The 24,372-nt window shown below is 44.9% G+C and overlaps 1 protein-coding gene across 10 annotated transcripts in view; it reads right to left on the bottom strand.

Annotated features, from left to right (window-relative positions):
- LOC126333709 (E3 ubiquitin-protein ligase lubel) overlaps positions 1-24,372 on the bottom strand; it is a 460,123-nt gene that overhangs the window by 218,160 nt on the left and 217,591 nt on the right. For all 10 annotated transcript variants that reach the window (XM_049996758.1, XM_049996757.1, XM_049996764.1 and 7 more), the window contains exon 4: positions 476-627. In XM_049996758.1, the coding sequence (XP_049852715.1) occupies positions 476-627 (152 nt within the window). The remainder of the gene's footprint in view (positions 1-475; positions 628-24,372) is intronic.

Raw genomic sequence — 24,372 nt, 5'->3', positions numbered from 1 at the left:
TTAGCGGAAAGGTCCTACAGGAATGGGATCCATTAAGTGTGGGTTCGAAAAACTTTATCCACACAAGCGTCTTATCATTTGCCGCCCTCGCCTGCCCGTCCTCCCCCCTCTCTCCCCCGTCACTCCTTCTTTTCTCTCGTACAGTTTTACCAGTGTCAGTTTTCGCTAGTGATTGTGATACGGACTGTACATAAATCTTGCTCTTGGACGCCCCTAGCACCCCTCTTAGCCTGGCGCCTCAAGGGCCGCTACGAACTGTAACTCGTCCTGTGTAAGAAATCCCTTTCAGCTTGGAGCACCAAGCGGTGGTTTGTGTCGCTTGGGTCTTTTTTTCCGTTAAAGTACAGTGTTTTGTTACCATGTCTTGCAGTTTTCACCTTGATCTAGCATACACGATTTTGGCCTGTCACTGTGTTCACACGATACGTTCCAAGACAAGAACTTGGTCAGCAGGGCGGATAGCCAGCAGGCATACCTTCCTGTGGTGGGTCTGTCGCTTGGGGTGCCTGTGGTACATGTCGTCGCAGCTGTAGCAGAACACCTGGCTGGAGCACTGCTCGCAGCGCACCGTGGGCTCCGAACAGCCGCACAGGTCGCAGTGGCGACCGTCTCCTCGCTTGCCCTCTCCTGCACAAACACAAGAAAAAAAGCACAATTAATCAACCACTCCTTGCTGGTCGCATCACTATGGATACGCTAAATAGAGCACAACAGCTGATAGCTATTCGGCTACGTTTTTTTGCGTTTACAAATTAATTAGTTTACAAATTAATCAGCTCCGATATTTGACTCTATAGGTCGTTTATTCTACAGTACTGTAAAGATCAAAGCCTTTGTCCATTTTCAAGTACCACAGTGATGTGCATTACCAGTCTTCAGTAACGAAGTCACTGTCGAAATATATTAAATTCGGTTATATATTGCATGAAATGACGGTACTTTCATTTAAAAAGTATTACATGACCGTGGCTGCAAACCATGTTAAATTATAATCAATAACACTTTCCTCTTCTACTATATATTATTCTCTCATGACTGAAATATATTCTCTGTTTTTCATATCGTATTGGCGTTGAAAAAGTCGCTAAGACGATTTCTAAATGTAACTTTGCTATGTAGAAAATTATTTTGAACATTGTTGAATAGAGAACAGCTGAGAGACGATCTGAGTGTGCAAGAAGGGGAGGATGCTGGTCACGCAGAAAGACGTGTCCCAACCAAGCTGCTGGACTGTGCCTTCCTTTTTCTTTTATTCTGTTAGTTGCGCGCGTCTGTATTTTGTAGCTTTCAACGGCGGTCAGCCATTTTTCTGCTTCATGCACTGTCACGTACGGTGAGAAAAAGAGGAGTGGGTCAGTGTAATTTTTCATTCACTAACGTCTTATAAATATGTGTTATTAAGCAAACCACATTTCAGAAGGAAAATTGTCAATAAGAAAAACATTGAAAAAGATTTTGTCAGTGGAGTTGGATATTACAATTGCAGCACCGCACTACATACGAATTTTCTCGTTAAGTTTGTCGTAAATAGTCTGTTCATTATCTGAAGGAATACCGGTCTTTTACAGTAGCAGCAGTAGACTCATCACTACGATTGGTTTTAGCTAAGAATGACGTAAATTGTACGGTTTTCCAAAACCTTTGTCCACTTCTCAAATGATATAAAGTACATGACAGGTAGTAAAGCTAAATATGTGGGAAGTTGAAAAGGCGTTTTTCTGGCGACTACGTCAAGTTTATCCGTACAAAAGTCAACATGTATGTGTATCTAACCATGAATTAATTTAACACGCTGTAAATTGATTCATTCCACTTCATTACTGTATGTCTTACAAATGGCCCGCAGAGCATCCAAGTAGCAAATTAATTTTATTGATGCAGTTTTCCTGGTCATTTCAATCACGTCTACTGCGATTTACTCTCCGAAAATATTAGCAGTTAGCGTGATCTATGTTGAGACACTTTGAATTCTTTATAGAATTGTCCGAATAAGCCCGTGTCTGACTGGCTGTACTGCGTTAAACTGTTTTGCTTGAGGTACGTACCGTGCATGCAGTCTCTGTACGCTCACTTACGGCATTCTTCTGCAGGATTCTGTAGTGTCGGTCAACGAGCCGTTTCTCTCCTATTACTGCATACGACCATAGCTTCCAGAAAACTCGAAGTTACAAATGCGTAAAGATCTATTCTTCTGCCACACCTCGATTTTCTAGTGAGCACTCCATTTGTCTCTTTGTTCTTACGATTCTTTCACATGTACCTCAGTGCGCGATAAGTATTGCCAACAAGAGACGACTTTAAAGCTTGATGTTCATTTCGAACTACAGGTATTGAACTAACCGCTTACTGACTTTAATTACTGCACGAACTCTTATCTAGCTTTCAACTGCCTATCTAATTGCACGTCAAGTTGTAACTTGTTATAGTAGAAGAGAGAAGTTTTACAAACCCTTCTTTCTGGGGGATTATTTTTGATGATGTCCATAAACTTATATGGGATTAGTGGATTCTCCTTACTGCATGGCAAATTTCCTACTCTTTTTCTTCAGGGACGGAGCAATAAGAAGGAAAACTAAGTGCTAATGAAACTGAAGGTATTTCCACGCATTGACCAGACAACGAGGTTGTAAGACAGTTGAAGGCATAGTCTATCGTGTACTTACTAGTTCGCCTAGAATAGTGTCTGTAACATTTCGTTGAAGTCTCTTAAGTATAAGGATAAGAAATACCGTCAGATTGAGAACACTGCCACTTAACGTCGTATTTGTCCGCAGGCGTTCATCTTTTAATGCAACTTTACATACTATTTTGCTGTCCACTAGTAGTGTAGCTGCTCAGATGTTTTAAATACTTGCACACTTATTTCTTTAAGATAGACGAAGTATCATTAGTTTTAATTTCTTTCAAGGATGTCCTGTGCGCTGTCGTAGTGTGTGTGCATCAAAGACCTGTAGTTTATTTGCGCAGCATGTGCACAAATCAACAACAATTTTTTAAGTTTATATTTTATTTTGAAATAAGTAACAATCTGAAATCACAAACTATTGGTTTCTATTATACAGCTGTTCGCACCTTGTCTACTGGGAACACCTTTTTATAAAAAGCTTTACTAGTAATTATTTTTGTAGTGTCTCAGATAGGATTTTGGCGGACGTTACGTATGTCGTAGGTGGATCTGTTCTACGTACCTGGTTAGGTGGTTTTCAGGCGAGGGCTCACTAGTTTCCGAGAAAATCGATGTTGAAATTTTATATGTACCTCCTACACCTGTAACGTTAGTCATGGGTAGGGCAGCGAGCCTAGTACACGGCTACCATGCTGTTGGTCCGGGTTCAAATCCTGCATGTGTAATTTCTTTTCAGTTTCATCCTTCAGAATATCCATAAATAGTATATCATGCAGAGTTATTCAAAACTGCCATTTACACCGCAGTAATATCATTAATAAATCATTCGCAACTGCAAACTTCCTTGAAGTTCGTATTCCGCTCGTAATTCGTAGTGAAAATTAAAAATATTTGGATAACGTTTGATTACTGCGTTTCCTAGATGTGACCTCGTCTCTTTGTTGTCCCCTCCCGCTCACGGACTGTTACGGAACTCTCAGGCCCTGTAAATCGGCAGCTGCCATTTGTCAACAGCAACAGCTGTTCGCTATGCGTCGTCAGTGCAGTGTATGTCATAACAGGCAGTAAAATGGAAGAAGCAAGCGTTATTACGGAAGGACAGCCAAAAGAAGATCCTTCAGAAGTAGTGGAGTGTCATGAGTAATCGAAGGGCGAACTCGCTAACGCCATCAGATGCACCCAAAGATTGCTTCACGATTTGCATCTTCTCACTAATACACTTCCGAGCACACGTTCCTGCAGTTGTAGATGCGATATTCAGCACAATACAAGACCTGTTGGCCCAAAGAGGAATCATCATTCTCGATGATTTAATAGACGTAATACATTCTGTAACAAACGGTATACACATTTGAAGAATGTTTGCTGTAATGACTCATTTATGAACGAAAATACTAGGCGAAAATGACTGTCTTTGAATAAATTTGTAGGACATATATTACTCAATAATACTCTGTACCATGAAATTAAAAAAACCAACAACATAGGATTTGAACGCGAACCACTAGCACGGTAACCGTGGACCTTCGCCGCTAAGCTACACTCGCTGGTCGAAACATGACTAACGTTCAAGTATAGGAGGTACGCATAAAACTTCAACACTGATTTTCTCGGAAACTGTGCGTATTATAACATTATATTATACATATTAAAAATATGTGGCTTGTATCCGCCCGAATGTCCATTAGAGAGTCGTATAAAAATTTTAAGCAACTTGGGCTAGCAATTTTCGAGATTTTTTAGTAACAACGTCAAATGACGACTTGTCTGTATATGGTAGCAAAAATTTTGTGGATAAGAAGAACAGATATGATATGGGACGATCACTTAAAATCGATATAAGGGAAAGAGAAGGGAAGAGTTAGATTTGCTGCAAGAGTTCTGGTGTTTGTAAAAAAAGAAAGACTGTTGCAAGACATCAGAACGGGAAATTCTAGAGCATTGTTCCAGTATTTAGAGACCCTACCAACTACGCATCGACAAAAACTAGGCATCAACAGGTCGGTACAGCAGAAATGCTCGCGGTCCTTGGGACAAAGACGACGTAGTTTCCACGAAGCCCTGTCAGATGAATTTATAGAATCTGTATCTGAAGAAAACAGTGCGTCCATTATTATACCAACATCCTATATTTCGCTTAGAGACCATGAGAATGACAGATGCATAAAGGTACTCCCCTTTCATTCTATCAGCACGCGAATGAAGTACGAGGGGCGTTCAGTAAGTAATGCAATAATTTTTTCCTCACCCAATTTCGATTTAAAAAATGCGAAATTTGTTGTGGGATATCGTGGAATATTCCCGCTTCAGCTCCTACAGTTTCTTGAAGTTCCGATGGATGGTAGTGCTATTAGTAGCATTGAAAATGGCGTCTGTAGCGGAATTGCGTTCCAAGCAGAGAGCTGTCATTGAAATTCTTTTGGGGGAAAGCAAGAGCGTCAGAGATATTCTCAGGCGCCTGCAGAATATCCAGGGAGACCTGGCAGTGAACAAAAGCACGGTGAGTCGTTGGGAGAGGTGTTTGTCACAGTCGCAAAAAGGTCGCTCGAACCTTTCCGAATGGAACGTGCGGACAGTCTCATTCGAGGTGATCGATGGATTGGTATTGCTGACACGCTCGTCCACCAATTGTGGCACTCAGAAGTGTGTACCTGCCGGGCTCCTCGCGCCTAACAGCATACCGTAAAGAGCAGCGAAGGACCATCTGTGTGGGACTGTTTGCACGTTACGAGGCTGATAAGTGACAATTTTTGTGGAACATCGTCACAGGTGATGAAAGATGACTTCATTACTTCATTACTTCGAACTGCAAACGAACCGGTAATTCACGGAGCGCCACACCACCAAAGAAAAAGTCCAAAGCCGCACCCTCAGCCTGTAAAATCATGGCGACGGTCTTCTGGGACTCTGAAGGGGTTATTCTGTTTGATGTTCTCCCGCATGGTGCAACGATAAACTGTGAAGTGTATATTGTGCTTCCCTCAGGAAATTGAAGAAGCGACTTCAAGATATTCATTGCCACAAAAATGCGAACGAATTCACCTTCTCTATGACAACGCAAGACCTCACACAAGTCTGCGCACCCGACAGGAAATCACAAAACTTCGTTGGACTGTTGTTCCTCATCCACCCTACAGTTCGATGGTGTCAACTAAAATGACCAGGTGACCGGTCTACGCGACGGGAGACCCTAGCCACACGGCATTACATTTCGTTGGCTCCAACTCGACCAGTAAAACGGTACCATGAGGACGTTAAGTCCCTCCTCGTAAGGTGGTGTAAGGCCGTCGCATTGGACAGGGATTGTGTCGAAAAGTAGAGCTTCGTAGAAAAAGGCGTGAGGAACATTATAGTGTATTGGAATCCTGAATAAAACCAACCTGCTTTCAGAAAGAATTCTGTTGTATTACTTATTGAATCCTCTTTGTAGAAAAGAAGGTCGATGACATTTATAGGATGTACCCTCTGGCTTGCACTTCACAGCGGCTTGCAAAATTTAGATGTAGATGCGCCAAGCACAGTTTTCTGGTTTTCAAAAATAATCGAACAGAGTAATGTTTCGCAACATAAAACGTATAGCGCCGCGGATTTAAACGAGAAAAGCGAAGAGGCGTAGGGGATGGAAACCGATCGAAGGCCGCCAGAGTACTTTATGGGCACTTAAGAGCAACCAAGGGCGGCAACCACTTTGCTCAGCCCGTATCGCCTAACGCGTCCCACCTTTAATGTCGGCTGCTGCTTCGTGGCCACTCCCTGAAATTTCCCGGGAACCAAACAGCAGTTTTCTGGATGGAATTATAATTGAAAATTACGTCTGAATAAAAAATACCTTCCGAACACGTGTGTCTAGTTAACTCAGGTCTTAACAATTAACGCCGTGTAGACGACATGCAACAAACGTCAGAGTGGTATGAAATGGTTGCACGTGTGAGGGATTAGAATCTCAGCATAACGACAAAAAAAGGAATAAAAAATGAAACACTATCTACATGCTCCTGTATATAAGAAAAGATTACGTCTCAAGTTTCTCATATTGAAATCACATTTGAATGTCATTTATGGAAAGATCGCATCACGCCTCGTGAAGGAAGGAGAAACCTCTACCAGCACGTGGCAGAATTCCGCAAGATAGCAGTCCGTCAGAACAGTAGTTTATCAGTCCACGATATCGCTACTCGCGGTAGTCTGGTTTCCCAAGACTGTCAAGCTAACATGGAATCGATGTATTCGGGAGGGCCTTATTCAACTTATGAGTGTAGTTCTCCTGCTCAGCAACATGCAAAAATACACTGTCAGAAAAAAATGAAGCACCCTCAAGGACGGAAAAAAAAAATGGAAATTTGTGGCAAGTTCTATGGGACCAAATTGCTGAGCTCATCGGTCCCAAGGCTTACACACTACGTAATCTAACTTATCTAACTTACGCTAAGGACAACACAAACACCCATGCCCAAGGGAGGACTCGAACCTTCGATGGAGGCAGCCGCGCGAGCCGTGGCAAGGCGCCTCAGATCGCACGGCTACCCCGCGCGGCCGCACCCTCAAGAACAAGGTCATTTTAATGACACGTGAAGTGTCAGATAGTTCATCGTTGTAGCAGTATATCATAATTTCAGATCAAACAAAACACCCGTGTTACAGTAAAAGGTGCCCAAACAGTCGCATGAATACACAGCTTACCCCATTCTGACAGCAACGCAGGCGTGTATTCTCTCATGCAAACTATCATAAAGGTGGCGAATGGCATCTGCGATAGATTTTCCCAAACATCTTGCGCTGTTTGTTTCTTTTCGGCAACGATTCTTGCAGGCCCTCGAAAATGATTAAGTTCCTGATTCACCATGTTCTATACAGGTTCAACTGGCGAGTGGTCTGGCGATTCTGCTGGCCAAGGCAGTTGTACACCACGACCAGCTCTTTGCATCGCAGCAGTCGCAAGTAGACGTGCATTGTCACCATCCTGCCGAAAAAATGGAGGTAGCACGAGGATATAATGTAGCGGGAACTGGTTACTTTACCTTGCAGAAACACAAAATACGACTGGAAGTTGTAACTAATGCCCCTTCACCCTGCTTCCTCCCCCCTCTCCCCCCCCCCCCCCCCCCCATAAACACACCATCAAGCCTCGGGTGGGACCTGTGTGTCGTGAGTGAAGGCGGCTCACCAGGTCTACTAAAGTCCATCACTAACAGAAGCTACTCTCGTCTCTGAAGACAACGGAGCAACATTCCTATCCTGGTGATGTTCGGTCGGCCACCAGCTCTTTCACAATGCGTCGATCTTCAAGTGGGCGCGTCCTACGCGGGACGTCCAGAACCTGGTCTACAGGTGTCGAAATGTTCCATAGATGGGCCATTTGAATACCCTCTAGGCGTTGATGACCGTGACAATGAATCAATAACTCTGCAGTCCCTTGGTATGCACGTATTATACCCTGGCGCTACAAAACACAGTGCTTTTGGGTATTCCATTTTTTTCCGGAGGTGTGCTACATAGACAGTAAAGCTCTTAGATGTGCTTAACTTTAATCAGCGTTGGTAAATCGGTCAGAGAGCTGAGCAAAATAGGCAGAAGGGTTATAGGATGTGAGCGGGTGAATGTTTACTAGTCTTGCAGTGCTGACAACACAAGAGCGCGTGTACCTCCTACCAGTCAGTTACTATCACGTAAATTTCAAATGGATGTAACATGAATTCGTGAATGCGCATTATAGAGACGGTCATCTTCAAATGCTGTATTTATTTATAGAACAGAATTTGAAATTACATTAAGAATGTTGTAATACAACGCTAAGAGCAGAAGAGAAAATTATTTTTCAAAATATTTAGTAAACATTTGTGATCGTGCTTCATATTGCATAGTGCATTTAGACATAAGTATCATCCGCTGACACAGACGACACAACAACACTTCGTAGACAATTACAGTGTGACAAATTTGGGGTCTGTGAGGGTGGTAGCAATGTGGAACAGAGAACAGTTGACGTAAAGTGGCCCGAATGGTGCAGACTTTTAACGATCAGTACTTGGAGTTCGGCGGGTAACTTGTCGTGCCCTTACAATAAGTAGTACAACATATTAATTCACGGGTGAAACATGCGGATTTTGTTGTGGGACATCGCGGGATATTCTCGTTTCAGCCCCTGCAGATTCATGAAGTTCTGACAGGTGGCGACGCTACACTAGCTTCAAATTGGCGACTGTAACGGAGGTACGTTTCTAGCAGAGAGCTGTGATTGAGTTTCCTTTGGCGCAAAACCAGAGGATCGCTGCTATTCACAGGCACTAGCAATATGTTTATGGAGACCTGGCAGTGAACAAAAGCACGGTGAGTCGCTGGGCGAGGAGTCTGTCATCATCACAACAAGGTCGCTCAAACCTGTCCGACCCCCCGCGTGCAAGCCGGTCGCACACAGTTGCGACTCCTACAATGTCGGAACGTGCGGACACTCTCATTCGAATTGATCGACTGATTACAATAAAACAACTCGCTGCACAGCTGAACATTTCTGTTGGTATTGCTGACACACTTGTCCACCAGTTGGGACACTCAGAGCTGTGTGCTCGCTGGATTCCTCGGCGCCTAACAGAATGAAGGATTGTCTCAGCGGAATTGCTTGCGCGTTACAAGACTGATCGTGACCATTTTTGTCGAACATCGTCACAGGCGATAAAACATTGGTTCATCACTTCGAACCGGAAACAATACGGCATTCCATGAAGTGGCGTCACATCACCAGTCCTTCGAAGAAAAAGTTCAAAGCCGTATCCTCTGCCGGTAAAGTCATGAAAATTGAAATTTGTGGTAAGTTCCTATGGGACCAAACTGCTCAGGTCATCGGTCCCTAGGCTTACACACTACGTAATCTAACTTAAACTAACTTAAGCTAAGGACAACACACACACCCGTGCCTGAGGAAGGACTCGAGGCTCCGGTGGGGAGAGCCGCGCGAACCATGGCAACGCGCCGGAGACCGTGCGGCTACCCCGCGGGGCAAAGTTATGGCGACGGTCTTCTGGAGCTCTGAAGGGGTTAGTGTGCTTGATGTCCTCCCTCATGGTCAACGATCAAGTCTGAAGTGTATTGAGCTACCCTCTGAAGAAACGACTTCAGCGTGTTTGTCCCCACATAAATGGAACCAACTTCTTCTCCATGACACAGGTTTGCACACCCGAGAAGATCTCACGAAACTTCTCTGGACTGTTCTTCCTGTTCCACCCTACAGCCTGGCTCACGGAACCGAGTTGTACCATGTAGGCAAACAGGCCCTCCCAGTAAGGTGGCGTAAGGATGTCGTTTTGAACGGAGATTGTGTTGAAAGGCCGGGTTTTGTAGGCAAAAGAGTGGTAAATAATATAGTGTATTAAACCTGAATAAACCCAACCTGCTTTCAGAAAATATGTGTTTGTTAACTTATCGAACGCCCTTCGTATGAACAGTCCTTTGGAAGCTCGTAACATACTAATTTTTGTAGGTTACCACATAGTAATAAAAATTGGTAAATATGCGACCCGAGCTACCACCCCACGATGTCAGGCATTGGCTCTTCAGCAAAAAAATTTGACGACCACTGCTTCAAACCATTGGAAGAAAGGGACCCCACCCCAGGTCGCTGCTAGTCTAGCAAACGACAGTCTCCGGGGGGAAGGACACAAAGCGGTGCTATTCATGAGCAGTCCAAGCTTCCCGGTCGCGGTACTACTCCAAACGCAGTCGTTGTGTTGCGTTCCGGGGTTGTACATATGCGTGAGTGTTGTGCATATACGTGGGGCGATAACTTACCAGTCCACCTGCTGCTATTCTTCAATCAATGGTGCGGGATGACACAGAATGTTGTAGGGAGACCATTACTAGTCCTCGGAAGGCAGGCGCATATTTGAAGGGATTACGACGTGCTTCATGCACAACACGGGGATTCTCCATTGTAGTGATCAGACGTGGTCGGTCTGAACATTACCCTCACGCTGTCATGCAGTCCAAATCTGGGTACTTTCACATCCTAATGCCCCAAAAATCTGGATACTGCATTATTCGAGCATTCTGCCAAATGCAGATCCACAATGACGCCCCTTTCAAACTCAGTTACGTGCTGATAACGTCGTGTCATACGAGTACACATCTTCGTTCCCTTTAGTCATCACTCTATATCTGATGCTGTTCGCACTGCCTTATACACCCTGGCAGGCCTGGTAACAAGAATCAACTCTAATAAGACTAATGCTGTCTGGTGGTCCTTCTACAGCTCCAAGAGAACTGTAACTTGGCATCCGACTGTTTTCTGGGCGCCTCACTTTTTTTGTCATTCAGCATTATGTGACATAACAGTCAAAATTTCGCGGACAAGTTCGTGTTTCAAGACAAAACGCTCTAGTACGCCGTGGTCAGCACGTGAACACTTTCCAGGTGGCAAGGAGGCAGGAGGTACGGATGAACCGAACGAATTTGCAGTCGGTACCTGCTGATGTGAATCCAATTGAGCATGTCTGGGACCAGTTGAAATATTCAGTGCATTGTGACAGGTAACCTCTTGACATGTAGCATGGTCTCAAGAGGGTCGCCGGTGAACAGTAGGAGGAGCAATATCAAGAAAATCTTGTGGACAGCACGCCAAACAGTACCCAAGCCTTTTATACTATCGATCACATCAATGTGACTACCTGACAGAAAACTGAATAACCACCTTTTGCAGCCCGGACCACCATCAGACACACAGGAAGAGAGTCAGTGTGGTTCTGAAAGGGAGCAACAAGGATGTGGAGCCTTGTCGACTCCAGAGCCGTGGGCAGCTGCGCTAGGTTTATCGGTTGAGGATCCACGGGGCAAACAATCCGATCGAGCTGGGTTTACCTCCCGGGAGTTTGGTGGCCACGGAAGTATGGTCAGCTCATCCTGGTGCTCTTCGAACCACGCATATACACTGCGAGCTGTGTGACACGTTGCATTGTCCTGTAGCTAGATGCCATTGTGCTGAGGAGAAACAAACTGCGTATTGGGGTGGACATGGTCCCCAGGGATAGATACAGGGTGTTTCAAAAATGGCCGGTATATTTGAAACGGCAATACAAACTAAACGAGCAGCGATAGAAATACACCGTTTGTTGCAATATGCTTGGGACAACAGTACATTTTCAGGCAGACAAACTATCGAAATTACAGTAGTTACAATTGTCAACAACAGATGGCGCTGCGGTCTGGGAAACTCTATAGTACGATATTTTCCACATATCCACCATGCGTAGCAATAATATGGTGTAGTCTCTGAATGAAATTACCCGAAACCTTTGACAACGTGTCTGGCGGAATGGCTTCACATGCAGATGAGATGTACTGCTTCAGCTGTTCAATTATTTCTGGATTCTGGCGGTACACCTGGTCTTTCAAGTGACCCCACAGAAAGAAGTCACAGGGGTTCATGTCTGGCGAATAGGGAGGCCAATCCACGCCGCCCCCTGTATGTTTCGGATAGCCCAAAGCAATCACACGATCATCGAAATATTCATTCAGGAAATTAAAGACATCGGCCGTGCGATGTGGCCGGGCACCATCTTGCATAAACCATGAGGTGTTCGCAGTATCGTCTAAGGCAGTTTGTACCACCACAAATTCACGAAGAATGTCCAGATAGCGTGATGCAGTAATCGTTTCGGATCTGAAAAATGGGCCAATGATTCCTTTGGAAGAAATGGCGGCCCAGACCAGTACTTTTTGAGGATGCAGGGACGATGGGACTGCAACATGGGGCTTTTCGGTTCCCCATATGCACCAGTTCTGTTTATTGACTAAGCCGTCCAGGTAAAAATAAGCTTCGTCAGTAAACCAAATGCTGCCCACATGCATATCGCCGTCATCAATCCTGTGCACTATATCGTTAGCGAATGTCTCTCGTGCAGCAATGGTATCGGCGCTGAGGGGTTGCCGCGTTTGAATTTTGTATGGATAGAGGTGTACACTCTGGCGCATGAGACGATACGTGGACGTTGGCGTCATTTGGACCACAGCTGCAACACGGCGAACGGAAACCCGAGGCCGCTGTTGGATCACCTGCTGCACTAGCTGCGCGTTGCCCTCTGTGGTTGCCGTACGTGGTCGCCCTACCTTTCCAGCACGTTCATCCGTCACGTTTCCAGTCCGCTGAAATTTTTCAAACAGATCCTTTATTGTATCGCTTTCCAGTCCTTTGGTTACATTAAACCTCCGTTGAAAACTTCGTCTTGTTGCAACAACACTGTGTTCTAGGTGGTGGAATTCCAACACCAGAAAAATCCTCTGTTCTAAGGAATAAACCATGTTGTCCACAGCACACTTGCACGTTGTGAACAGCACACGCTTACAGCAAAAAGACGACGTAGAGAATGGCGCACCCACAGACTGCGTTGTCTTCTATATCTTTCACATCTCTTGCAGCACCATCTGTTGTTGAAAATTGTAACTACTGTAATTTCGAAAGTTTGTCCACCTGAAAATGTACTGTTGTCCCAAGCATATTGCAACAAACGGTGTATTTCTATCGCTGTTCGTTTAGTTTTTATTGCCGTTTCAAATATACCTGTCATTTTTGAAACACCCTGTACATACTTGTGTTGATCCAATGTATTTTCTAGAGATTACAAGGGGAATGCGCTCTGGCCTGGACCTACCGACGATTGTTGCAGGGTGTTTGCTTTCAGACGTTTCACGCTGTAGACGACAACCATCTGCCCGATGGAGCATAAAACGTAATTCATCACACAGTGGGCGTCCAGTTGCGATACTGGTGTACAAATTCCAGCCTTCGTCGCCGATGAACAGCAGTCAGCGTTGATGCATGTCTGCTGCGGAGGCCCATACCCTGCAACGTTTACTGAACTGTCCTAGAGCAGACACTGTTGGTGTCCCCTTGCTTCATCTGTTCGGTAACTTGCTCAGCAGTTTCATGTCAATTCACCCGTGCACCTCTCTGCAGCTGTAGTTCATCATAGACATCTATAGCCGGCCGGAGTGGCCGAGCGGATCTAGGCGCTACAGTCTGGAACCGCGTGACCGCTACGGTCGCAGGTTCGAATCCTGCCTCGCATGGACGTGTGTGATGTCCTTAGGTTAGTTAGGTTTAAGTAGTTCTAAGTTCCAGGGGACTGATGACCTCAGAAGTTAAGTCCCATAGTGCTCAGAGCCATTTGAATAGTCATCTATAGCCCGTGATGCACCACAGTTGACCCGGCACAGGTTTTGAACAGTGCAGGTTTGCCATCCACGGTATACTTTAACCACGGCGGTACGCGAACAGTTTACAATCTTAACCATTTCATACTTCCACCTTTGGCTCGAAAGACAATGATCCTGCCCTTTTCACTGTGAGGTAAAACACTTCGTCTCCAGATAACAGCTGGCCGAAGATGCCGTGCGGTTCTAGTCGCTGCAGTCTGGAACCGCGAGACCGCTACGGTCTCAGGTTCGAATCCTGCCTCGGGCATGAATGTGTGTGATGCCGTTAGGTTAGTTACGTTTAACTAGTTCTAAGTTCTAGGGGACTAATGAGCTCAGAAGTTGAGGCCCATAGTGCTCAGAGCGACTTTTTTCCCACATAACAACAACGACTGCACTCTCTTCCGCGTCCTGCTTAACATACTCACTCATACTACTTCTGCCACCTGCCATCTGTGAATGCTTAATGCACTTTGTCGTCGAATATAGACGGTGGTCATACACTCCTGGAAATTGGAATTAGAACACCGTGAATTCATTGTCCCAGGAAGGGGAAACTTTATTGACACATTCCTGGGGTCAGATACATCACATGATCACACTGACAGAACCACAGGCACATAGACACAGGCAACAGAGCATGCACAATGTCGGCACTAGTACAGTGTATATCCACCTTTCGCAGCAATGCAGGCTGCTATTCTCCCATGGAGACGATCGTAGAGATGCTGGATGTAGTCCTGTGGAACGGCTTGCCATGCCATTTCCACCTGGCGCCTCAGTTGGACCAGCGTTCGTGCTGGAAGTGCAGACCGCGTGAGACGACGCTTCATCCAGTCCCAAACATGCTCAATGGGGGACAGATCCGGAGATCTTGCTGGCCAGGGTAGTTGACTTACACCTTCTAGAGCACGTTGGGTGGCACAGGATACATGCGGACGTGCATTGTCCTGTTGGAACAGCAAGTTCCCTTGCCGGTCTAGGAATGGTAGAACGATGGGTTCGATGACGGTTTGGATGTACCGTGCACTATTCAGTGTCCCCTCGACGATCACCAAAGTGCCAGTGTAGGAGATCGCTCCCCACACCATGATGCCGGGTGTTGGCCTTGTGTGCCTCGGTCGTATGCAGTCCTGATTGTGGCGCTCACCTGCAAGGCGCCAAACACGCATACGACCATCATTGGCACCAAGGCAGAAGTGACTCTCATCGCTGAAGACGACACGTCTACATTCGTCCCTCCTTTCACGCCTGTCGCGACACCACTGGAGGCGGGCTGCACGATGTTGGGGCGTGAGGAGAAGACGGCTTTACGGTGTGCGGGACCGTAGCGCAGCTTCATGGAGACGGTTGCGAATGGTCCTCGCCGATACCCCAGGAGTAACAGTGTCCCTAATTTGCTGGGAAGTGGCGGTGCGGTCCCCTACGGCACTGCGTATGGTCCTACGGTCTTGGCGTGCATCCGTGCGTCGCTGCGGTCCGGTCCCAGGTCGACGGGCACGTGCACCTTCCGCCGACCACTGGCGACAACATCGATGTACTGTGGAGACCTCACGCCCCACGTGTTGAGCAATTCGGCGGTACGTCCACCCGGCCTCCCGCATGCCCACTATGCGCCGTCGCTCAAAGTCCGTCAACTGCACATACGGTTCACGTCCACGCTGTCGCGGCATGCTACCAGTGTTAAAGACTGCGATGGAGCTCCGTATGCCACGGCAAACTGGCTGACACTGACGGCGGCGGTGCACAAATGCTGCGCAGCTAGCGCCATTCGACGGCCAACACCGCGGTTCCTGGTGTGTCCGCTGTGCCGTGCGTGTGATCATTGCTTGTACAGCCCTCACGCAGTGTCCGGAGCACGTATGGTGGGTCTGACACACCGGTGTCAATGTGTTCTTTTTTCCATTTCCAGGAGTGTATTAATATGACAAGACTGTGTATAAAGCACAGGTGGAGCAAAGTGCTATTCAATGTTGCGCATCAGAATATTTTGATCTCATACATGTGCGAAGCACAGCTTTCACTTATCTTCGTTAATATTTCGTTTTTATTTCTTAGCTCTTTTTGAGTTTCATAAAGCTTGATCTTCGACTGCTCCTCGACCTAAGGTAAGCCCACACAGATGGCTATAACTGCCATAAGTTGATCCTTGTCGTTTGCAGTGGGCCGGGCGCGGTAGCTTCGCTGGACTACCTTGTGAGGTAATGGGAGAATTGCGTCGCCCTGGAAATATTCTAAGTTCAGAGCTGGCGGCCACCACTCGGGCCGTGGTTCATTAGCAACCGCGTGATGCCGCACAACAGCCGGACCACGTGGTCATCGGCCGCGTTGCTGGGAATTCCATAGTGACGCTGTGTCGATGAAGAAGACACGCCGGGAATGCCAAAGATGGCGGACTTTGTGAAACCATCATGAGAGACATTTCACAGTTCGTATCGAAATTAATAGTAGCCAGATGAATCATGGTACCTCAAAAAGAAGCATGTACATTAGTACTATTTGCACGACGATTCTGATGGTGTAATCAGATTTTCAATATCTTTATTTAAAATTTAGTATCTGACTGTGAATTATACAAGTAACACCCTGCAACGAATTTCCAAAATTTATACGCTTCATTCGATTTCGTCGATCGACGTGTCTTTAGAAAGCTATTAATGTAAACCTAAATTGATATAAATTAGAGGCATGTAACTTGAATAGTACATGAGTTATTGGAGGTCAAAGTTGCCGATTACTATCGATCGCGTCAGGCCACAAGTACACCACAGTTACACGAAAAAACGGTAGGACCATGCTTATAAATCTATTTATTCATGTATGTTTCTGATAATATCCAATATATGCTATTCATGAAGAAATTGGTTAAATATTTACTGTGTTTTAGAAAGCACGGAGACATTAGGTTACTGGCCAACCTTTTATTACTGTTCCTTTTATATATGTTTATTTAATTTGTTTATGTTTGTATATGTGTTTATGGTCCAGCTGTAGGAATATTTATCTAATTTCAAGTTATTTAAATGTAATTGGATTTTTTCGAAACTGTGTTTCATTATGTTTGTGTGGGTGCGTTGGTTTGAAGACATGGTGCGAGCGCTCTAGTCAATCACAGTGCTCGTGAATTTGGAGACTGGATGGGACTCGAGGTATTTCGGGAGAGTGCGGCGCGAAGGGCTTTCGCGGGGGACACGGAAAGCGCTGGACGCGACGGCGCGACGGACGCAGAGTCGCGGGAAAGACTTGGAGTGGAGCAGTTTGCGTGTGATCGAAGAGATAGAAATACTTCGGAGTGCCAACTTGTGTACTTGTGAGATTTCTACAGTGAAGACGTAGTAAGCGTTTAGAAGTGAGTATCTCGCGAGCTGTGTTGTTCTTCATAACTAATTACGTGCAGCAGGAATCTATTGTTTCCCTGTTATTCAACTTATATTTCATTTAATTGCTGGACCATCGACACCAATAAGTGTTTTGCATAAATATACCACATTCTCAAAAGTACTTATACTATCGTACTCATCATTTAAAGTCGTTAAGATAGTACCTGCAGATTTTATTTAATTGCAATCTTTCATTTGTAAATTTCTACGCTACATTTGCAATTGCCGAGTGATAGGAATCTTCGACCATTCGATTCATGCGACTGTTTATATTGTAAGTGTAGACTCAGTAGTATTTGGCCTGAAATGCAGGAACTACGTATCCCAGCCCCTAGACAACGAAACCAGCCAAAACTTTTAATATTGTGTAACACTTCTCACATTAAATGTAACTGGATTTTCTCTTTTGATGCTAGTCAATTGTCAGGATGAGCATTACTGCAAAGGGAATTTGATTCTAAAGCATTATGTCAGGGTGAATATACTAATAAATTAATTTTTCTCTCTTAACAACATGTGGGCAGGGTGGGTTCTTCCTTGGCTCGGGTATGAGGTAGAATGAAAGAGCATTTTTACATAAGATAACTTTTATTGAAATTTTTGTACAACTGTTCCCTTACTGGATGTTCTGGGTCGGAGAGCGGCAGCTGTGTCGTTTTCGAAGCCTTCTGTTGCGCCAGCGTCGGCGTCTGATTACGCGTGGCGGTGTGTATCTCGTGTCGTCGTCTCGCCCAGTTGAGTGGAGACGCGCAGCGCAAGGTGGCCCGTTTAATTATTGAGAACGAAGTCGTCAAACGGATGGTGATACCTTGGATGTGGCGTCCCAGTATTTCTCTTCTCTATGCGGCCGCGTGTGTCAGTGATGTGCGTCGGCCAGCGGAGCGGCGCGGCGGGGGAAGGCCAGTGTCCCGGACTCGAACCACGGACTCCAGCTCACAGGTGACTGCTGATGTGAGGCTGTCTCCTCCCCGTCCTCACGAGTCACCCGGGTACGTAAAAATCAGTCTTGAAATACCTTTTAACTTCTGTCTTCTGGCGCCGAGGCTGCTGCTTGCTATTCCGTTACAGCGGCGGACTTGGTGCTTCTGTGTATGATGTAGTCTCTTCTTGCATGACGGTCTTCAGCACCGAAACTGACTGAAAACTACTGCTACTCTCTCTAGTCGGGCCCACTGCGTCTCGCGTATTTATTCACTTCAGTTCACTGGAGGTGAATGACTTCACGGTCATTGCCTCTTCTGTCACGTTGAAAAGCTTCTCGAAGAATCTTCTTACTGTCGGTCATTGGCTCTTGGAATGTAGGCGAGGGCCTTTGCTCACATGTGACAACTGAGAAACACGTGAGCCGGTCGGGCGATGCCCTGACGGCTGAATCGACAGCTTCCGCTTATGTGGTGAGGAAGATGGCTTCTTCTGAACTTGCTGACTTCACGGTCATTGTCTCTTCTGCTCTGCTGCTCTCCCCGCTATTTCTCAGTGTGTAATTCTTCTAAACTAAACTAAGTTTTTAATTTATTTTGTAATTTCTACTTCACTTTGATTTCACTAATTTATTTACGTAAGTACCACTCAACAATTGCAACTCTGAGTTGGAGGGTACGTAGTTGGGGGTCACACCACTCATTTCATTCATCATTTTTTTGGAAACCTGCAACCTCAACTAATAATTGGCAACGCTTTCATGTTGTCGGTGCTCTATAGACTGCTACTGTTCCAGCCTGCAGCCGCTAGCGTTTCGTAGTTGAAAGCTGACAACAGCGCTGCCAGCTGTCAGGGACCTTCTTAGACTAGTCTGGTTTAGAAAACAGCCAAAGGTGCAACTCTGGCTGTTTTCTACATTAAACTGCTTCACACAAGTTGCTGTCTCGATATTATCCCAGTGTGCTGGAAATCGATAAATCTTTTTAAACCATCTCGACTACAGTAGCTGTCGCCATTGCAGCTGGAGAGCCCGCCGTCTTCGCCGGGAAGTCAGGCCTGAGGACAGCGGCGCCTCGCCTCGCCGCGCCGGGGCGCCCACGCGGCTCCAGATTTACCGAGACGCCGGCGGCAGACACGTGCGGGCGATTTAAGAGGCGCCCGCCCGCCTCAAGTTCACTGGCGACAGCTCGCCTCAGGAGTAGCCCGAGTCTTCTTACAAGGGAACCTCCCCATCGCACCCCCCTCAGATTTAGTTATAAGTTGCCACAGTGGATAGGCCTTGAAAAACTGAACACAGATCGATCGAGAAAGCAGGAAGAAGTTGTGTGGAACTATGAAAAAATTAGCGAAATATACAAACTCAGTAGTCCATGCGAAGATAAGCAACATCAAGGATAATCTGTGCTCAGCAGCGCCGTGGTCCCGTGGTTAGCGTGAGCAGCTGCGGAATGAGAGTTCCTTGGTTCAAGTCTCACCTCGAGCGAAAAGTTTTTCTTTATTTTCACAAAGTTATGATCTGTCCATTCGTTCATTGACGTCTCTGTTCAGTGTAATAAGTTTAGTGTCTGTGTTCTGCGACCGCACCGAAAAACCGTGCGATTAGTAGACGAAAGGACGTGCCTCTCTAATGGGAACCGAAAACATTTTATCGCAAGGTCATAGGTCAACCGATTCCTCCACAGGAAAACACGTCTGATATATTCTATACGACACTGGTGACGGCATGTGCGTCACATGACAGGAATATGTTGTCAACTCACCTAACTTGTACACTTGGCGAATGGGTAAAAAGATTCTTCTACGTTGCCCGATTTAGGTTTTCTTGTGGATGTGAAAATTACTCCCAAAAAAAGTGATGAAAACATAAGAGTTTGTCACATAAACTGCAACAAATGAATCCAACAGTTTCACAGTCGCACACTTTTTCCTGTGCTCTGTCATAACATATGTTTTTAACGCTTTCAAATTTTTCTGTGAGTAGACCGTCAAATCCTGCATACCTCCAAGTAAATCTAACCATGTCCTGGAATTTTGGAGAGCGAAGTTGATTATGTGTGAGTGCCCGAACTTTGACAATTGTCTGAAAATAAAAAATTAAACTTTTCGCTCGAAAGAAGACTTCAACCAAGGACCTATCGTTACGTAGCTGCTCCCGCTAACCACGGGATCACGGCGTTCCTGAGTTCAGACTGTCCTTGATGTTGCCTATCTTCCGCATGGACTACTCAGTTTGTATATTTTGCTTATTTTTTCATAGTTCCACACAACTTCTTCCTGTTTTCTCGATTGATCTGTGTTCAGTTTTTCAAGGCTTATGCACTGTGGCAACTTATAACTAAATCTGAGCGGGGTGCTATGGGGAGGTTCCCTTGTTAGTAAGATCGTGAACTCGTATTCGGGAGAACAGCGATTTGAATCTCCGCTGGCAGATCAGGTTTAGATTGGCGTGAGATGCATAAAACGCTTAAGGCACATAGTGACATGGAGGTTAGGCAGTCCAGGATCGAATCCACGTGACGGATTAATGAACAAGTGTTCGGGACACTAGTCAGCCTCAGGTTAGTTTTTAAGTAGATTTTCAAGCTCATGATCCCCACGCTTTGCTCCAGAAAATACGATGCAGAAACATTTACAGTACCACACTGAACAAAGTTCGCTTGTTTCTCGGACATATGACGCACAGGAATTTCTGTAGGTGGGCATTAAGCACGGCTTCATGTCTATTTGTTGTGCGTAGCAAGTACTCCTTTCAATGCCGTCAACATATCAGGCGGCCATACCAAATACAGTGACAAGTAACTGAAACACTGAAGATAGTTTTCAGTGCACTCGGGTATTCAATTAACATGAACAGAAACCACCAAGGAACATTTCGACAGCTCCAGTTCATTCACTTTGAGTAACATGTAACAGACGCAAAGGAAATCTGTTCTTCAAATCTCAAGGAAATTCCAATCACCGTCGGCAGCGGATCTGCTTTCCAACGGCTAAACACGCCGCAGCAGCTGCCCACGCACCTCCATCGTACCGACTCGGCCACTCGGCACGCTGCATATATCCACAACGTCACACGCCACTGTCGCTCACACAGCTGATACCCGAACTCAGACCCCAGCAGAGCGCTCGCGCCGCAGTTAAACAGACATCCGCCAAAGATGCGAAGAAGACAAGCAGGAATCGAAAATCGACTCACAACGATCGGGATGATAATCGATGGAGACTTTCGCCAGCAACGCAACAGCTCAAACAGTGTGGCGAGAATAAATTCCAGCCCGAGGGAGGACTCGAAACGCCGCCGGGACCAGCCGCACAGTCCATGACTGCAGCGCCTAAACCGCTCGGCTAATCTTAATGCGTAGCTAGAGGTCATACCAAGTAGTGCGTAAGTCTGTGCCTGGCCTTCGAGAGGAGGCCCAAATAATGTTCCCTATTTCATTTTTCTATGTTATTATTTTATTTGTTTGTTCTAGAGAATTGACTAATCGAATTTTAAGAGCCGTTACTGGGCAAGTGGTCCCGTAAGTTAGTTCTGCTTGGGTTCATTTTGGGCCGTGTATAATTAAAGGTTTATTTATAACCAGTTGGGCAGATATGTTTTGTGTATCTGATGCTCCAGAATGTTGTCTGCCGCCGATGTGTTTATGTTTCAGGTAATTCACCAACTGCGACATAGTCGCGTATACAAACAGTGATCCAATTCTGTCAAATGGTTTTTGTTCCAGTCTTTGATCACATTATCAATTCTTTAGACGATGACCGGTTGCAGTCCGTAATGACCATCCTCAGATCTACAATATACAAATATATACACCTAGTGAGCAGTGTGTCTTTCAACATAATACAGCAGTACGTATCACAATATACTATCATACAACCACGGAAATGTACAGATAAAATACGGTAAAACATACCTTTTTTACACCATATCCTAAAGTGATAGGCCATAATGGCATTTACAAAACTATAAATATAATCAGCACAGCATCGTCACATAGATCTAAAATAAGGTGTAGAATAGGCCACAATTGGTTTGTATGATGGTTATCAGTTTTAAAAGTCTGCTACATGTATTTTACCTAATGTGTTTTTATCAGATTATGTTTTTTGGGTAAATGATGACCACATCTAAGCCCACAGTATCTAGGGAGAATGTAGACAAACAGATTTCTGGTAGCTACTGTACTTCAGCAGCCAGTTGCAATAATGGCTGTGTGGACGATGTGGCCCATTCTACACCTTATTTTAGATCAATGTGATGATGCTGTGCTAATTATATTTATGTGTTTTGACGATACCATTATGGCCTTATCACTTTAGGTGTAAAAAAGGTACGTTTTACTGTATTTTATCTGTACATTTCCCTGGTTGTATGATAGTATGTATATTTTGATACAGCAGTATCATACTGAAAGACACATTGCTCACTAGGAGTATATATTTGTATATTGTAAATCTGAGGATGGTCATTAAGAACTGAAACCGGTCATCGTCTAAAGAATTGATATTGTGATCAAAGACTGGAATAAAAAACATTTCAGATAATTGGCAGTGGCCGACGCGAGCAAACTCCGATCGGGGTATCACGGTGGAAGAGGAAAATTAAGGACCTGGATCGGTGTCTATGGTTACGTTGTTAGTTTCCTGCAATTCCATCTTTCCGGTGAAGCGTTGCGGTTTTCCGGAAGATTAATTGTAACTCAAAGTTGAGTATAGTTCTACTTCACCTTCTGGTCCGTGAATCTCCCGTATCTGTTAGAACCTTTCGGTTTGCTAGCGTCCATCACTAATTTTCAACGTAAAATTGAAACGGCCCCATTTTATGACTATTTAATATGCCATTATTATATTCTGGGAATAAATGTAATACTAAAGACAGGCCTAGTTGAGTGTATTAATCTGATAATACTTTTAATTTGTTAGACTTGCTTAAGATCAGTCCATGGAAAATGTCTTAGTTGTTGGAAGTAGTTTTAGAATTTGATATGAGTTATGTGAAAGCCAGTTTCTATGTAAGTCATGAAGCATGTTTAAAAGGTTTGTGGGATTCAGTTATGTCAGTTAAATTTGATTAATGGTGGCTGTATGAACATTGTTTTAATTAGTGAAAATCAGTTGGGTAGATTTTGAAAGATCTGTGTCTATCGGACTTAAATGCATTAATGTTTTAATCTGAGTCCTGGTGGTGGTTCGGTAGGGCAGGTGCCTTTTATTGTAATCGTTGTTACTGTTAATTTCATTAAGAGCATGTGTTTGTAATAGAGAAGTCTATGGCAACTACAAACTGGTTACGTGTTTAATTTCGATGTGTCGAAAGGCACAACACATCACTGTAGATGTCGGAATATTAATTTTCCTAACGATTTCCGAAATGGAATGTCCCATACGTCTGCCTCCAACTACCATACCGCATTAATAGTTTGTTAATTCCTATCACGTGACCGTAACCAAGTTGGAATTTTTTTTACATGAATCACCTAAGTACAAATAACAGCTCCGCCAATGCACTGTCCTGTTATACATCGTGTGCGCGATACTAACACCATTTGTATACGTGAATATCGCTATCTCATGACTTTTGTCACCTCTGTGTATTTCGGGTAAGGACCGCGAAGACAAGATAAGAGAATTTAGGGATTGCACGGAGGCACAAAAACAGTCATTCTTCCGTCGCTCTATTTACTAGTGGAAAAGGGAAGTCAATGACTAGTAGTGATACGAGGTACCCTCCGCCACGCACCGTATGCTTGTGCTTGTGATCCATCTCTAATGATGTCATCGTCGACGAGGCGTTCAACCATTATATTCATTCGCTCTTTTTTTTTTTTATTCTTCTTGATAAATCAAGAAAAGCTCTTTTGAAGGGTATCCCAAGCAGTTATCGCAGCAAACAAAAGAAGAAATTTGTTTTCCCCAAGCCATGCTGGTTCAGCGATGTATGAAGAGATGACGTTTAGAAACTAGGAGATAAAAATTGCTAGCTCAGCGATTTTGCGAAGGAGGGCTTGAAGTTGCTTGGAGAGCTCAAACTACTGAGAATGTTGACGGCTAAAAGCAACCGCCTGCGTTCGCGAGCCATTCTGGCGAACAGCTGTAATATCACTAAGCTTCACTGCAGTGTATACGCTGATAGAAAGTGGAAGCTCCATTCTAGGAGCTGCCGTAGACGAACGACAATCATGACTGTCATTGTCTGCCATCAATAGTTCTTGTCTAGATACAGCATCTCCAGCGTGACTAGTATAGTTAAAATCTTCACACATGTGT

The sequence above is a fragment of the Schistocerca gregaria genome, chromosome 2 (genome assembly GCF_023897955.1).
Source record: "Schistocerca gregaria isolate iqSchGreg1 chromosome 2, iqSchGreg1.2, whole genome shotgun sequence".
NCBI lineage: Eukaryota > Metazoa > Arthropoda > Insecta > Orthoptera > Acrididae > Schistocerca > Schistocerca gregaria.
This window is presented reverse-complemented; position numbering and strand designations above follow the sequence as displayed.